The following is a 15,001-nucleotide window of genomic DNA, read 5'->3' as shown; positions in this document are numbered from 1 at the left end:
CCACAAAAATCACAGGAGCCACAGTCCTGCTCAGTCCCCTGCAGGAGTGCCTTCAGTAAACTCCAGGAGATAGTGAAGGACAGGGGAGCCTGGAATGCTGCAGTAGTCCATGGGGTGGTAAACAGTTGAATATAACTGAGTGACTGAACAACAACAACAAGCAGTAACTGGAATTTTGGAACTGGATTCTTCCTAACTAACCTAAAAAAAGAATAAGAAAAATTCAGAGTTAGTACTAATGCAAAGCCTTTCTTTCCTCAGGGAAAGTATGGTAATCACATATTAGCTTTTTCATTAGAAAAAGAATGGATTTTTGGTGAAGCAGAGGGAAGTGGGTTGAGCCTGGAGCTGTGTGGATACCAGCTGCTGCCCTTGCCCATGGCTACAAGCAGAGTCAGTGCTGGGCGCCTTGAAAAGCCCCCTTCTGAGTTGGGGGAGCAGATGCCAGGCTGATGCCCCTGGAGGCCCACAGATGCCCTGCACCAGCAGGAAGGGTGCCTGGGGGGCGTTTGAATACTGCCTGTGATGGAATAGATGTGACTATGTCTGAGGCATGTTACTGCCGGCCCTGCTCCTTACCCACCTTAGCACTTGAGACCCTGCAGGGCAGATGGCTTGTCCCCCTTGTGATGACAGGGGCCTGAGCCTAGTTTCCCAAGGGGCTAGACCCTGGCTTTCTGATTTCCCACGTGCATGTGTGCCCTGCCGCTAAGTTGTATCCCTCTCTTTGGGACCACATGGACTGTAGCCCACCAGTCTCCTCTGTCCATGGGATTTCCCAGGCAAGAATACTGGAGTGGGTTGCTGTTTCCTCCTCCAGGGGATCTTCCCAACCCAGGGATCGAACCTGAGTCTTCTGCATTAGCAGGTGGATTCTTTATCACTGTGCCACCTGGGAAGCTCCCCTGATTTCCCACACCTGGTTACTAACAGTTTTCTGTGAGGGGCCCACTTGTTGGTTTCTTATGCAGGGGTGGGGTGGAGGCACTGGGAGGAAGGGTCAGTGAGCCATTAGAGGGAGTGGGGCCTGGAGAGGGATCAGAGGGTGGGAGCCGGAAAGGGTGGGCGGGACTGGGGGGCAGGGCCAAAGATGAGGCAAAAAACTGAACGGTATTCCAGGGTCAGGTCTCTATAGCTCCTGTGACTGTTCCCCAGCCTTTACTTGCTATTCATGGCCTTTGGAGTTTTGAAGGTCAGTGATTTCAGTTATTTTCCAGGATGCTCCTCAATTTGGTTGTCAAAAGTTTCCTCCTTATTAGATTCAGATTTTGCATTTTAGGCAGTTTTTCTTCTCTGCATTTCATCTAGAGGCTCATGGTGAATATTGGTTTCATTGCTGGTGACAGCTCACTTTATTTTAGGTGGTATTTACCAGATTTCTCCAACCTGTCAGGTTTCTCATTTCCCCTTTGTGATTAAGAAATATCTGTGGGAGATGCCTTGAGATTATGTAAGTGTACTATTCCTCTCCAATCCTTTACCTATGGCATGTAGATTTCAACAAAGATTCTTGACAGTTGCCAAATGTTGGTTTTCTTTATTTTCTTTATTTTTTAAATATTTATTTATGTGGCTGTGCTGGGTCTTAGTTGTGGCATGTGGAATCTAGTTCCCTGACCAGGGGTGGAACCTGGGCCCGCTGCATTGGGAGGGTGACTAAAAAAATGCAAGAAAGAGCTTTCCCATCTCCCCTATATATTTATTTATGTATAAATTTATGCCACTGTGAGTTCATGGATCCTTATTTCAGCCAAAGGGTTACAGTTCTTTATTGTGATCATTTAGTTTCATGCTCACATCTCAGATAAAGCCAATGAGAGCCTTTCAAAGAGGGTTGTGTGTTTTCTGACAAGTTCCCAAGTGGAAAGTAAACACTTCCTTACTTTCTGGCACAAGATGTTCCAAGCTCTTCTTGTACTTTCTCTGCCCCAGATCTGGATTCAGTCATTTGTCCTAGGAGCCCTGGCTTTTTTTAGTGGAGAATGTTGTTTAGAAACAAATATTTGCACACTAAGTATATTCAATTCTGTCAGAGTGTTTTTAGCCCCTTTTGGTGGATGGAACCAGGAAATAAATATACATACATGTATATGTGTGGTCAGCCGATGATCCCCAGTCTCCTGAGCTCTGTGCTTTGTGTAACCATGTTGGTCTCAGCCTGTAGAAAATGAAGCTCCTGGCTAGGCATGCCCAGGGCATTCACCCAGGCCTCACTGCAGGGGGTCCCACAGACATCACCCCTCTAGGACTGATGTGGCTGCCCTAACCCTTGTGGTTCTTATTCTTATTACAAAATACACTTCAGACAAGACCAAGGGAACTTGGAGGAATAAGATTTATTAGTCACAGGTCCTGGAGGGTCTATGGCAAACTTGAGGGATGGCCACACACCAAGGTCATACATTCACATCATTCAGATTTTTAAATGGGAAATCTTACACCCGCATGGAAAACCACACACAGATTCTTATGGCATCTTTATTTGGAATTGACACAATTTAGATGCAACCAACTTCAGAGGGTAGATGGGTAAATAATCTGTGGTACATCCAGACCATGGAATATTATTCAGCACTAAAAAAGAGTTATCTGTCAGAAAGGCATGGTAGAAGCTTAAAGGCATACAACCAAGTGAAAGAAGGGGCTTCCAGGTGACACTGCTTGGTAAAGAACCTGCCTGCCAATCCAGGAGACATAAGAGACACAGGCTTGATTCCTGGGTCAGGAAGATCCCCTGGAGGAGGCATGGCAATCTACTCCAGTATTCTTGCCTGGAGAATCCCATGGATACAGGAGCTTGAAGGGCTATAGTCCATAGCATCGCACAGAGTCAGACACAACTGAAGCGACTTAGCACGCTTGCAAGTGAAAGAAGCCAGCCTAAAAGGACTTTAGAGTGGTGATTCCAACTATACAACATCGTAGAAAAGGTGCAACTATGGAGATAGTAAAAATTCAGTGGTTTCCAGAGAGTAGGAGGAGGGAGGGATGAATAGGCGGAGCACAGAAGATTTTTGGGGCAGAAAACACTGTGTATGATACTATAATGGTGGATAGAAGTCATTTTAATTTGTCAAACCATAGACTGTACAATGCCAAGAGTGAAATAACACACACTATCAACTTCGGGTGGTAATGATTTGTCAATGTAGGTTCGACTTTGGTAAAAAATACACTTCCCTGGTGAAGAATGTTGATAAGGATGGAGGGCAGGGAGTTTATGGGAAATCTCTGTACCACCCTTTCAGTTTTGTTGTAAACCTAAAATGGCTCTAAAAAAAATAAAGTCTTAATTTAAAAATTTTTTAAAATTGAAGTGTAGTTGATTTACAATGTTGTGTTAGTTTCAGGTGTACAGCAGAATGATTCAGCTATCTGTATCTGTATCTATTTCTATGTATCTTTGGCCACATTGTGCAGTGTGTGGGATATTAGTCCCCAACCAGGAATTGAACCCAGGTCCCACAGTGACAGCACTAAGTCCTAACCACTGGACCACCAGGGAATTCCCACATATTCTTTTTCACATTCTTTTCCTTTATAGATTATTACAAGATATTCAGTATAGTTCCGTGTGCTATACAGTAGGTCCTTATCATTTATCTGTTTTATATATAGTGGTGTGCATCTGATAATCCCAAGGTCCTAATTTATCCCTCCCCCTCAACCTTTCCCCTTTGGTAACCATAAATTTGTTTTCTGTGTCTGTGAGTCCATTTCTGTCTTATAAATAAGTTTGTTTGTATCACATTTTTAGATTCCACATAAAAGCAATGTCATACGATATTTGTCTTTCTTTATGGCTTACTTCACTAAGCTTGACAAAAAAGAAAATCTTAAAAAAACTAAGCAGGGCCCCAGGCTATGGGCACCTCCTTTCCACCCAGGTCCCTGAGGCCTCTAGGTCTCCTTCTGAGGGAACCACTGCCAGCTGCTCCTGGGGTATCATTCCCATACATGGTGTCTATTTTCTAGAAATTATCCTGTGGCTTGCTTTTTCACTTACCATAGCTCAGTGATTTTCCCCTATCGATAGAATAAGAACATCCTATTCTCTTTCAAAAATTTTGTTTGTTTTGTCAAAGAATTGCATCGATGACTAATTCCATGATTTGGGTAACAATCCCCTACTGATAAGCAGTAGGTGACTCCCAGCCTTTTGATATCACAGACAGTGATGCAGTAAATAGCTTTGGGCCTGTGTCAGCTTGTTCAGGCATATTTGTAGAATAAAATCCTAAAAAATGGCAAGTGAAAACATATAAGCTTTGTAACTACAACAAATGATTGCCAAATAACCCCTGATGGTAAATGTACCAATTTCCAGCCCCAGCATCAATGTTACACGAGGCCCCAGTTTTTCACAATCTTCAATATTTTTAATTATAAAAGTAACAGTTGGTGAATCTGAGCACCAGTTAGAAACATTACTTATAAAATGACTATAGTGCAATGGGGCCTGGGAGTCTAGAGAAGACCAGGTTCTTGTCAGCAAATTGGAGACCTGATCAGAATGACTTCCTTGTTGGTCCAGTGGTTAAGACTTTGCTTCCCAATGCGACAGACATGGGTTCCATCTCTGATCCAGGGGCTAAGATCCCACATGCCTTGTGGCCAAAATAACAAAACATGAATGGAAACAATATTGTAGCAAATTCAGTAAAGACTTTAAAAATGGTCCACACACACACACATCTTAAGGAAAAACAAAACAAAACAAAGACCTGATCAGAGACTGACAATTTTGTCAGCTTTTCCAATAACTCAGGTCCACACCAGGCTCCGCAGGACACTGGCTGTCTCTAGGGGCACCAACATTCCCCTTCTGTAGACTCTGATTTTCATGCAAAGCACAGGTTTCCTAGCCCTACGGAAACCACAAAAGCATATTTCTGAGCCATTTCTCTTAAAAAGAACCAGAGCTAAGATCCTGAAAGGCTTGCATTCACCATTCTTGGAGGTGTTTATTCAGATGTTTTGGGCAGACTCCCTGTTACTATTCATTTTATAAAAGTAAAATAATGAATTCTGAGGTTGGTTTGGGAATATCTCAGTCTAATGTCCACTTTTTTCCTCTTCTAGGGACAGAAAGCTTGGATAGAAAAAACTTTTTGCAAACGAGAGTGTATCTTTGTCATTCCCAGCAATAAAGACCCAAACAGGTAAATTGGAAGCCATAATTAAGATGTTATTCAAAATAGCCCTTGTCCACCAGCTGCCAGCAACTATTCTGGTGTTTGAAGGAAAGGGAGGAGGAGTCAAGGATGCCCAGAACTTATTCTCCATGTGAGTCATTAAGCAGAGAGTCACCTGGGCTATAAACTCCTCCATCAGGATGCAGACAGCCAAAATGACCTACAGATTCAATGTAATCCCTATCAGAGTTCTGGGTGACTTCTTTATAGAAATCGACAAGCTGATTGGCATGGAATTGCAAGGGATCCAAAATAACCAAAACAATCCTATAAAAAAGAACAAAGTAGAAGGGCTCATGTTACCTGGTTTCAAAACTTTCTACAGTTCTACACTAATCAAGGTAGTGTAGTACTGGAATAAGGGTAGACATAAAGACCAATGTAATAGAACTGAGAGTCCAGAAAGAAACCCACTTGTCTATGACTTGTCTATGATTTTTTGGCAAGGTTACCTAACCTGATGGGGGAAGATTAGTTTCTTCATCAAATGATGCTGAAACAACTGGACATCAAGGCACAAAGGAATGGCTTTAAGCCCCTACCTCACACCACATATAAAAATTAACTCCAAATCTATCACATATCAGATATAAGGGCTAAATCTATAAAGTTCTTAGACAAAAATGTAGAAGTTAATCTTCATGACCTTGGATTTGGCAAATGATTCTTTGAATTGACACCAAAAGTATGAGCGGCAAAACAAATACACTTTCAATGTTAATTTGTGTAGAGAAATGTTTTACTAAAGCAATGGAAGAATTTAGCAATATTGAAAAATCCTTGAGGGTCAACTCTATATGGGGGGGGTGGGTGGAGAATGAGTGTCCTTTGTCACAGAATTTCAGTGATTGGTGGCCATAATCATGTTGTCAAAACACCAAAAAGAATTAAAGAACTTCCCTGGTGGTCCAGTGGTTAAGAATCTGCCTGCCAACTGCAGGGGACACAGGTTCAATCCCTGGTCTGGGAAGATCTCACATCCGTGGGACAACTAAATCCCTGTGCTACAACTACTGAGCCTGCGCTCTGGAGCCCTTGCTCTACAACAGGAGAAGTCACTGCAATGAAAAGTCTTCAACTTAACTATAGAGTACCCCCACTCACTGCAACTAGAGAAAGCCTGGATGCAACAACGAAGACCCAATACAGCCAAAAATAAATAAATAAATAAATTTTTTAATAAAAAATTTAAAATAAATACAACAATTCTTAAAAGAAAAAGAATTAAGATGTGTTCAGTAAGGAAGGGCAGTCATCCAATGTGTTTAAAATAGTCTGGTGTGGAAATAGATATGCACTGATTATCTGGAAAAGGACACCATAAGGGGTATTTCTGTCCCCAGTAAAACTGGATGAGGAAAGTGTTAGTCTGCTTCTATTCAGGTTAATGCAGTGTAAGAAGGAGAATGTTCTAGAAAGACCAAGCTTTGTCTTTGTTTTCAGGTGTTGCTGTGGCCAGCTCACCAACCAACACATTCCCCCTCTGCCAAGTGTAACAGCCAGCAAAAATGGAGAGGAAAACAAGCTGGCGGAAGTTCAACCAGAAAAATGGTCTGTTGGCAAACACACCCAGAGCTACCCCACAGATTCCTATGGGATTCTTGAATTTCAGGGTGGTGGATACTCCAACAAAGCCATGGTAAGAGAGGCCTTGGGAAGGGGTGTCACAAAGCCACAGCCTCCATCAGAGGCCCAGCCTCCCAGACTCTGAGACCGTAGACACCTGGGTCTTCTTTCAAGGGCGTGATGCAATCTTCCTAGAGTTTTCATTGTAAAGACAAGAAATATATCTGCACACTCCAATTTTAGCCGTGAGATTTGGAAACTGGGCACTATGATGAAGAGCACATGCTGTGCTGTGCTCAGTTGTGTTTGACTCTTTGCAATTCCCTGGACTGCAGCCCTCCAGGCTCCTCTTTCCATGGAATTTGCCAGGCAAGAATACTGGAGTGGGTTGTCATTTCCTCCTCCAGGGACTGAACCCAGGTTTCCTGCACTGCAGACAGATTCTTTATTGTCTGAGCCACCAGGGAAGTCCCAAGAATACTGGAGTGGGTTGTCATTTCCTTCTCCAGGGCATCTTTCTGAATCAGGGATCGAACATGCATCTCCTGCATTGCCAGGCAGGCTCTTTATCACTGAGCCACCAGGGAAACACAATAAAATCTATACTAAGAATCGAAGTCCAGCCGGACTCTACAAAGAAACTGTTCCATCTCCAGGGATAAGAGACGAATTATGTCATTTGGTTTTTAGGGTTGTTTGGGGCTTTGTTTTGTCTTTTCTATTAAATAACTGCCGGCATTGAGCCACCCTTAAATGGGTGAGGAGCGCCTGGAAATATTTCTCTCTGAAGTCCAAGCCCAGCCTCCCTTGGCAGGCATTCAGCTGGTCCAAGAAGACAAGAAGACGGCGGCCTTTCACATTTGCATGTAAACAGGGAGTGCCCTCTGCCTTTCTGAGGAGCCCTGCCAGAAAGGGGAGGCGGCAGCACTGGGATCCCTTTCAGCCCATTCTAAATAATACTCCCACGGTCCCTGTCAGGCCATTTTTTGCTATTTTATTCTATTTCACTGGCCCAACATCATTGTTCAGATAAAATTCAGAAGTGTTCCAAGCAAATACCATAGCACTGGGTCTTCCAGAAGGGCGCCCTGCCTACTGGCCAGGACACAAAGAGGCATTTTACAGGGGCCAGTGCATGGACTCATTAACCTCTTCTTCATCTTAAGGGAAAGGTCCAGCCCCAAGATCAGTTACAACCCCCATTTCCAGCACCCATCCCCTCTAAGACATCCTGTCCAGCATCTGGAGCCACATTCCAGCTGAGCCAGCTTGGGACCTTTTTTAAAAAATTTTTTATTGGACTACAGCTGATTTTCAATGTTGTGTTAGTTTCTGGTATATAGCAAAGTGAATCAGCTATACATATACATATATCCAATCTTTTATAGTCTGCTCCCATGCAGACCATGAGCAAGTTCCCTGTGTTATACAGGAGGTCCTTATTAGTTCTCTATTATATGTATAGTACTGTGGGTAAATGTCAACCGGAATTTCCCAGTTTATCCCTCCTCCACACCTTGGGTTCTATAGGCTTCCCTGGTGACTCAGTGGTAAAGGATCTGCCTGCAGTGCAGGAGACTCAAGTTAGATTCCTGGGTTGAGAAGACCCCCTGGAGAAGGAAATGACAACCCACTCCAATATTCTTGCCTAGGAAATCCCATGGACAGAGGAGCCTGGTGGGCTACAGTCCATGGGGTCGCAAAGAGTTGGACACGACTGAGTGACTGAGCACGTAAGCATGCACAGAGCTTTACCGCAGTCAGCTTTGACCTGTTATACATGTTTCTGATTCAATAGTAAAAGAGAGATGGTCCAGGAAAACAGATTTGGGATTTGGGTGGGTGGAAGGGGAGGGGGATTGAGTTGACTATCACTGGATTCGACTGGATTTCGCTTTCTTCCATGGGCTTGGAGGAATCCCTGGCTTGAACAATGTAATTTAGCAACGGATCATGAGCACATGAAATATAGCCCAACAATGACCAATTGTTAAAAAGCTTTACATAAAGTAGATAAATTCCTAAATTGCTCTAAAATTTTTGTAAACCTAACAGGCATATTTCTTAGAAGTTTCCAATGAACAAAAAGTATCCAGAAATAAAATCAATCTGGAGTAATTTCTGTGCTCCTATGAATGCTAGACACAGTGAAGAAGTGTTTCAATTGTTGTTTAGAACTATAAATGGTCTTTGCTTTGAAATTTTAGAATGTGTTTCCTTTGAACTTTGGTTTCATTTTCTACAAATTTGTTTCTACAAAATTTCTGACAAATTTGTTAATTTGCAGACATTTGTGCATGTGTGTGACAGTACTTAATTTTTTGGGGATTATTTACTTTAAAAATATTTTTTATTGGAGTATAGTTGCTTTACAATATTGTGTTATTTTCTGCTATAAGTCAGAAACAGAAAAACGAATGTCACATATTAATGCATATATGTGGAATCTAGAAAAACGGTACAGATGAACCTATTTGCAATGCACATAATTTTTAACAAGCTAGTTAAATAATTAAAAATAAATCTTTGCTAATCGTAATATCTTTCAGTATTGGACACTTTCAGGATTCCTTTTACTCTCAGTATTAATTATTGTCATTATAGAAGTTCTGATACTAGGAAAATTGGCTGAGAACTTTGACAAAATAAATCATCCTAAGGCAATGAAAAATGCAACCCACTCCAGTATTCTTGCCTGGAGAATGCCGTGGACAGAGGAGCCTGGTGGGCTACAGTCTAGGGGGTCACAAAGAGTCTGACATGACTAACACTCACACAACACAAGGCAATGAAAAAATAAAAGATAAGGTTTGCCAGGTAAAATACAATACCCCCAATTACACTTGAATTTCAGATCAATAACATGTAATTTTTAAGGATGCCCCAAATATTGCAGGAAGCATACTTATACTAAAACATGTTCCATTGTTCATGTAAAATTCAAGTTTAGCTATGCATTCTATATTTTTACTTGCCGAATCTGGCAACCCTCCAGTGTTCCTTCCCATTGTGTGGCCACGGACTTGCACAGAGGGCCCCAGATCCCTGCCAGAGAGAAAGGCAGGAAACTGTCACTTGAACCGGAGTGACAGTGACACGAGGGTCAGACCCAAGAAAGGGTGCTGAGGGCCACACCCTCTTTTGCAGTATATCCGGGTCTCCTACGACACCAAGCCAGACTCGCTGCTTCATCTCATGGTGAGAGACTGGCAGCTGGAGCTCCCCAAGCTCTTAATATCCGTGCATGGGGGCCTTCAGAACTTTGAGATGCAGCCCAAGCTGAAGCAGGTCTTCGGGAAAGGCCTGATCAAGGCTGCCATGACCACTGGGGCCTGGATCTTCACCGGGGGCGTCAGCACGGGTAAGTGTCGGCCCTCTCCCTGGCTGTGAATGTGGAGACCCTGAGATCACTGTGATTCCCTAGAAGCTTTGGGATAATTAAGATCAAGAAACAAAATATGCTACATCCTGAGATTGAGACAGGCTGGGTCCTGAGACCCTTCGCTGCAGCGCTGGCACCTGGACACACCTCTCCTTGAGATACAAAATCAAAGTAACTAAAGAGAGAGTCTCATAAAGTTATTTTTATGGGACTAAACAGTGTCTATGTGTATGCACAGTTGGGACAAATTCTGGACCCAAAGTTACAAAGAGACTGAAAACAAAAAAATAACTGCCACTTCTGAAGAGCCTGGAGCAAAAGCAGGGGATCAGGAGCAAAAACAGTATTGTGCATGCCCCCTGCACACAGCACCACCTAATAGGTGGGCAAAACACCTAAGCCACCCCTCCAGACTCACCCCTGGACACACTCCTGATCCTCACTCCATGTAAGGAACCAGCTCACCCCACCTTGGGGAGCAAGCAAGGGCACCTGTTGTTTGTTCTCACTACCCCTCCTGCAGCAGCAGGGACCCCAATAAAGTCTTGCCAGAATCTTGTCTGGCCTCTAGGCGATCTCTATTGATGGGGGAAGGCCAAGAACCCTGGTTGGTAACAATAATGTTTATGGCAGAAGTGAAATTTTATGTGGTATCTTGGTATTTATTTTGGTATGATCATGATAATGGTCAACATCTCTGGCACCTACTATATGCTATTCTTTGACGTGAGCACTGGACAAAGCCTCATTTTCACTGAGGCTTCTGACAATTCTTTTCCCATCACTGAGGCCCAGAGAGGTTGAGAAACACACCTGGCCATCTGACTCTCAGCTTTAGCTGAATGCAGACAAAGGGAGACCCTTGCTTCATCCATCCTTAGGTTTTGGAAACTTGTAAAGAAAATTCCTGTACAGTTGCTTTGGTTTTTATTTTCCCTTTCCTAGGAGCTAATGCAGGATGACTAGTTTTTATGAGCTCAGACTTTCAGTGATTCAACCCTGTTCTGCAGGAAGTGGAGCAGCTCAGAGCAGGGATCCCTAAAGTTCCTGAAAAGTGATTTGATGGGAGGTAAAGGGCCTGCAAATATGACTTACGGCTGCTCACAGGTGTCATCAGCCATGTGGGGGATGCCTTGAAGGACCACTCCTCCAAGTCCAGAGGCCGGGTCTGTGCTATAGGAATTGCTCCCTGGGGCATTGTGGAGAACAAGGAAGACCTGATAGGAAGGGATGTAAGTATTTTCTCCCCAGAGGTGTGCAATTTTTAAAAACTGAAGGCTTTATTTTGATGTCATTGTAGATTTCACCTGCAGTTGTAAGAAATAATAAAGAGAGGTCTCATGTAGCCTTTTCCCTTTCATTAGCAGTAACATCTTGCAAAATGATGATACAAGACTTCAAGCAGGATACTGACCGCCCCCCCCCCCCCCCCCCGCCCCCCGCCCAGTGCTTCAGCAGTAAAGAACCTGCCTGCCAGTGCAGGAGATGAAGGTTCTATCCCTGGGTAGGGAAGATCCCCTGAAGAAGGGCATGATCTAAAATGTTGGGATGTTGGGACTTCCCTGTTGCTTCAGTGGTTAACACTCCATGCTTCCATTGCAGGGGATGTGGGTTCAATCCCCGGTCAGGGAACTAAGATCCCGCATCCCATGAGGTTTGGCCAAAATATGAAAAAAATGTTTTTAATTGCAAAATTAAGATACTGGGTTGTCATGATGAAAGTATTTTTTCTAATTTAATATAAAACTTAGAAACAAACAAACAAAAAAAAAACCTTTCAATAGAGAGGCTAGGGAAGGCAGAGCAGGTTGAAGTGCACAATTAGATGAAGCCGTAGCTCCACATCTGAGTGTTTTTGTTTCTCCTGTTAGTCTTACTGTCGAAGTTCTGCAGCTCTGAACTGTGCTGTGCATTTCATCAGGTGACACGGGTGTACCAGACCATGTCCAACCCCCTGAGTAAGCTCTCCGTGCTCAACAACTCTCACACGCACTTCATCCTGGCTGACAATGGCACCCTGGGCAAGTATGGGGCCGAGGTGATGCTGAGACGGCAGCTAGAGAAGCACATTTCTTTGCAGAAGATCAACACGAGTAAGTTGTTCCACGGGTCGGGGCTGTCCTACAAAACAGGCTGGAGAAGAGACTGCCCGCAGGCATTTACAGCCTTCCCTCGACTCCTATTCGACCATAGCAAGACCCTTTCCCATGGCCACCGACCAAATCCCACTCCTCGAGCTGCACTAGGATGCTTTTCCCCAAGTTCACAAGGAGTGCAGACCCGAGAAACAGCCCTGCAGCCGTTGTCATGGTGATGGCATTCCCCACCATGTTGACAGTGGTTCTCATTTCTTGTAATGACTGTCGTTACTTTAAAATAATTTTTATTGGAGTATATTTGATTTACAATGCTAAGTTAATTTCTTCTGTACAGCAAAGTGACGGTTCAAACTCCAGTGATTCTTAATGTCAAACAATGGTCAAACGATCTTAAAGCGTATTTTGTTGTAACCATTATTGGTAAGATTGCAAAAGACATTCTAGACCTGGGAAATGGTCATTGTGAATGATAATTAAAGGGTCTGTGGGGCTGCAGTGTAGTTGGAATGAGACAGCGTGCTATGAAAAGTTGTGGATTTCCAAGCAGCAGCTGCCTGGCTGATGGCTCTCACATTTTTGCTGTTCTGGCCACGTGCATGTTCACACCGCCCAGCCTCCCCTGCCCATGTGACCTGTGGGCTTCCCTTTGTCATCCTTTGCCCAGGGTTCTGAGTGGGGCAGGGACAGCAAAGGGGTGCTCAGTCGTCACCTCCCACAGCACGGAGCTTCAGTAGTCCAGCCTGAACCATGAAGAACCAGCTTTCCTCTGTTTTTAGAAAAGAAGGTGATTGGGTCCCTGAAGTCCTGAAGATCTCAAATGTCAAGCCTTGCAGAGGTTGAAAATCTCAAGGGCAAGTCTGCATAGTCTTGGTCCAATTTCTTCAGCATCTCTTGGTTGATTCATTTCTCCAGCATCTCTTGGTTGGTCCATTTCTCTAGCATCTCTTGGCTAGAGAGCCTGCCTGGTACATACCAGACCCTCAACACATAGCTTCTGAAATGAATATTACTGAGATTACTCTGGTAGGAGACTGCAAAGCTGTTCACAGTGGGACTTCCATGTCAGTCCAGCAGTTAGGACTCCATGCCTCCATTGCAGGAGACATGGGTTCTAGCCCTGGTCAGGGAAGTAGGATCCTGCATGTCTTGAAGTGCAAGCAAAAAAAAAAAAAAAAGTTCAAAATATTTAAGAGTTACTGACTATAGAAATGCACTGTGGAAGCAAACCAGAACCTCTCAATTCCCCTGCTTGAAGTTCTTAGACCTTCTCCCAGCTGTGCTGGCAGTTCCTATCCAGAGTCCTTCAGAACCGTGAGACCAAGGACATGTCTTCTATTCACTGCCTTATTCACCGAGATCAGATAACTCCCATCACAACAAACAGACACTGGGGAAACATGCTCAGAACATAGTCTGTCCTGGCCAGTTTGAGGGTAAAATTGTGAAGTAGGAAAATGGGTCTCTGCTGCTCCTTCACTCCCACTATCTCCCCTCCTACCCAGAATCCTGGGTTCTTGAGGCACGCCTGTTACCACCTGCTTCCCGGAGCCCACCTTCTGGTTCTGCCACCAGAGTCGGCTTGTCCTACCATGTTCAGAAGAGTCCTGTTGTCTCATAGAGGCAGAGGGAGGACTCAGGGGGAAGTTATTATTTTTAAAATTGATTTTTATGAGAGTGAAGTTGCTTTACAAGGTTGTGTTAGTTTCTTCTGTACAGCACAGTGAATCAGCTATATGTATACATGTATCCCCTCTGTTTCTGGATTTCCTTCCCATTCAGATCACCACAGAGCACTGAGTAGAGTCCCCTGTGCTGTACAATAGGTTCTTGTTAGTTACTTATTTTATACCTGGTTGTATATATATGTCAACCCCAATCTGTCAATTCATCCTACTCCCCCGCCTCTTGGTTTTTCTCTACATCTGTGTCTCTATTTCTGCTTTGCAAATAAGATCATCTGTACCAATTTTCTAGATTCCACATATATATATGATGTTTGTGGAAACACAATTTTAATCAGTATATATTTATTGAAATATAGCTGATTCACAATGTTGTGTTAATTTCTGCTGTACAACAAAGTGTGTGTATGTATATATATATACATATATACACACACATATATATATATGATTCTTTATGGGAACAAGTTATTAACTGGCGAGCTAATGATGGCCCATGCCTTTGCCCTCTTAGATAACTCACTGCCTATTCCAGGCACTGGAGGCTAATCAACAGCTACTATACCTACTATAACAACACTGCACATTCATAGCACCGCTTGAGGTTGACAGACCGCCTTGACTTGACAGCCTCACAGTTTCTTATACTTTACATCCATTGCTCCTTCAGGAGGCAGAGGAGGCCCTGGGGTGATTCACCTCTTACTGATGGTCTGCTGCAGTTCAGGGTGGCCTGGTGACTGGCCCCATCTCCTAAGGCTAATTCACATGAGGCTGGTATTATAGAATGGAGCTTTCCTAGCACTGGTCCAGACACCATCTGCAGTGTCATTCTTGAAGGGACAGCCATCCAGAATGGGAACATCACCCAGGACAGGGTAGCAGGGAAGTATTCTTTTAGCAAGAAGAATCTTCCATGTTTCTCGCATCTCACCTTGAAGCATCTTGTAAGCCATGTGAGTGATACATACAGTTGAACCACATATGTGTTGTCAAGTTCGTCATTTTAAGGCTCTGCTTTTTCCAATAAGGCTATGATGTGGGCTTTTAATAAAAGAACGTGAGCAGCCATCACAT

The 15,001-nt window shown here is 43.7% G+C and overlaps 1 protein-coding gene across 1 annotated transcript in view; it reads left to right on the top strand.

The window, feature by feature from the left end:
* Positions 1–4,095: 4,095 nt before the first annotated feature.
* The window catches only part of LOC128066963 (transient receptor potential cation channel subfamily M member 1), a 64,789-nt gene continuing 53,883 nt past the window's right edge, over positions 4,096–15,001 (top strand). The window contains exons 1-6 of the mRNA XM_052660095.1: positions 4,096–4,116; positions 5,083–5,162; positions 6,639–6,834; positions 9,909–10,122; positions 11,251–11,375; positions 12,065–12,236. Of these exons, the coding sequence (XP_052516055.1) occupies positions 4,096–4,116; positions 5,083–5,162; positions 6,639–6,834; positions 9,909–10,122; positions 11,251–11,375; positions 12,065–12,236 (808 nt within the window). The remainder of the gene's footprint in view (positions 4,117–5,082; positions 5,163–6,638; positions 6,835–9,908; positions 10,123–11,250; positions 11,376–12,064; positions 12,237–15,001) is intronic.

The sequence above is a fragment of the Budorcas taxicolor genome, chromosome 21 (assembly GCF_023091745.1).
Source record: "Budorcas taxicolor isolate Tak-1 chromosome 21, Takin1.1, whole genome shotgun sequence".
Classification (NCBI taxonomy): Eukaryota; Metazoa; Chordata; class Mammalia; order Artiodactyla; family Bovidae; genus Budorcas; species Budorcas taxicolor.
This window is presented reverse-complemented; position numbering and strand designations above follow the sequence as displayed.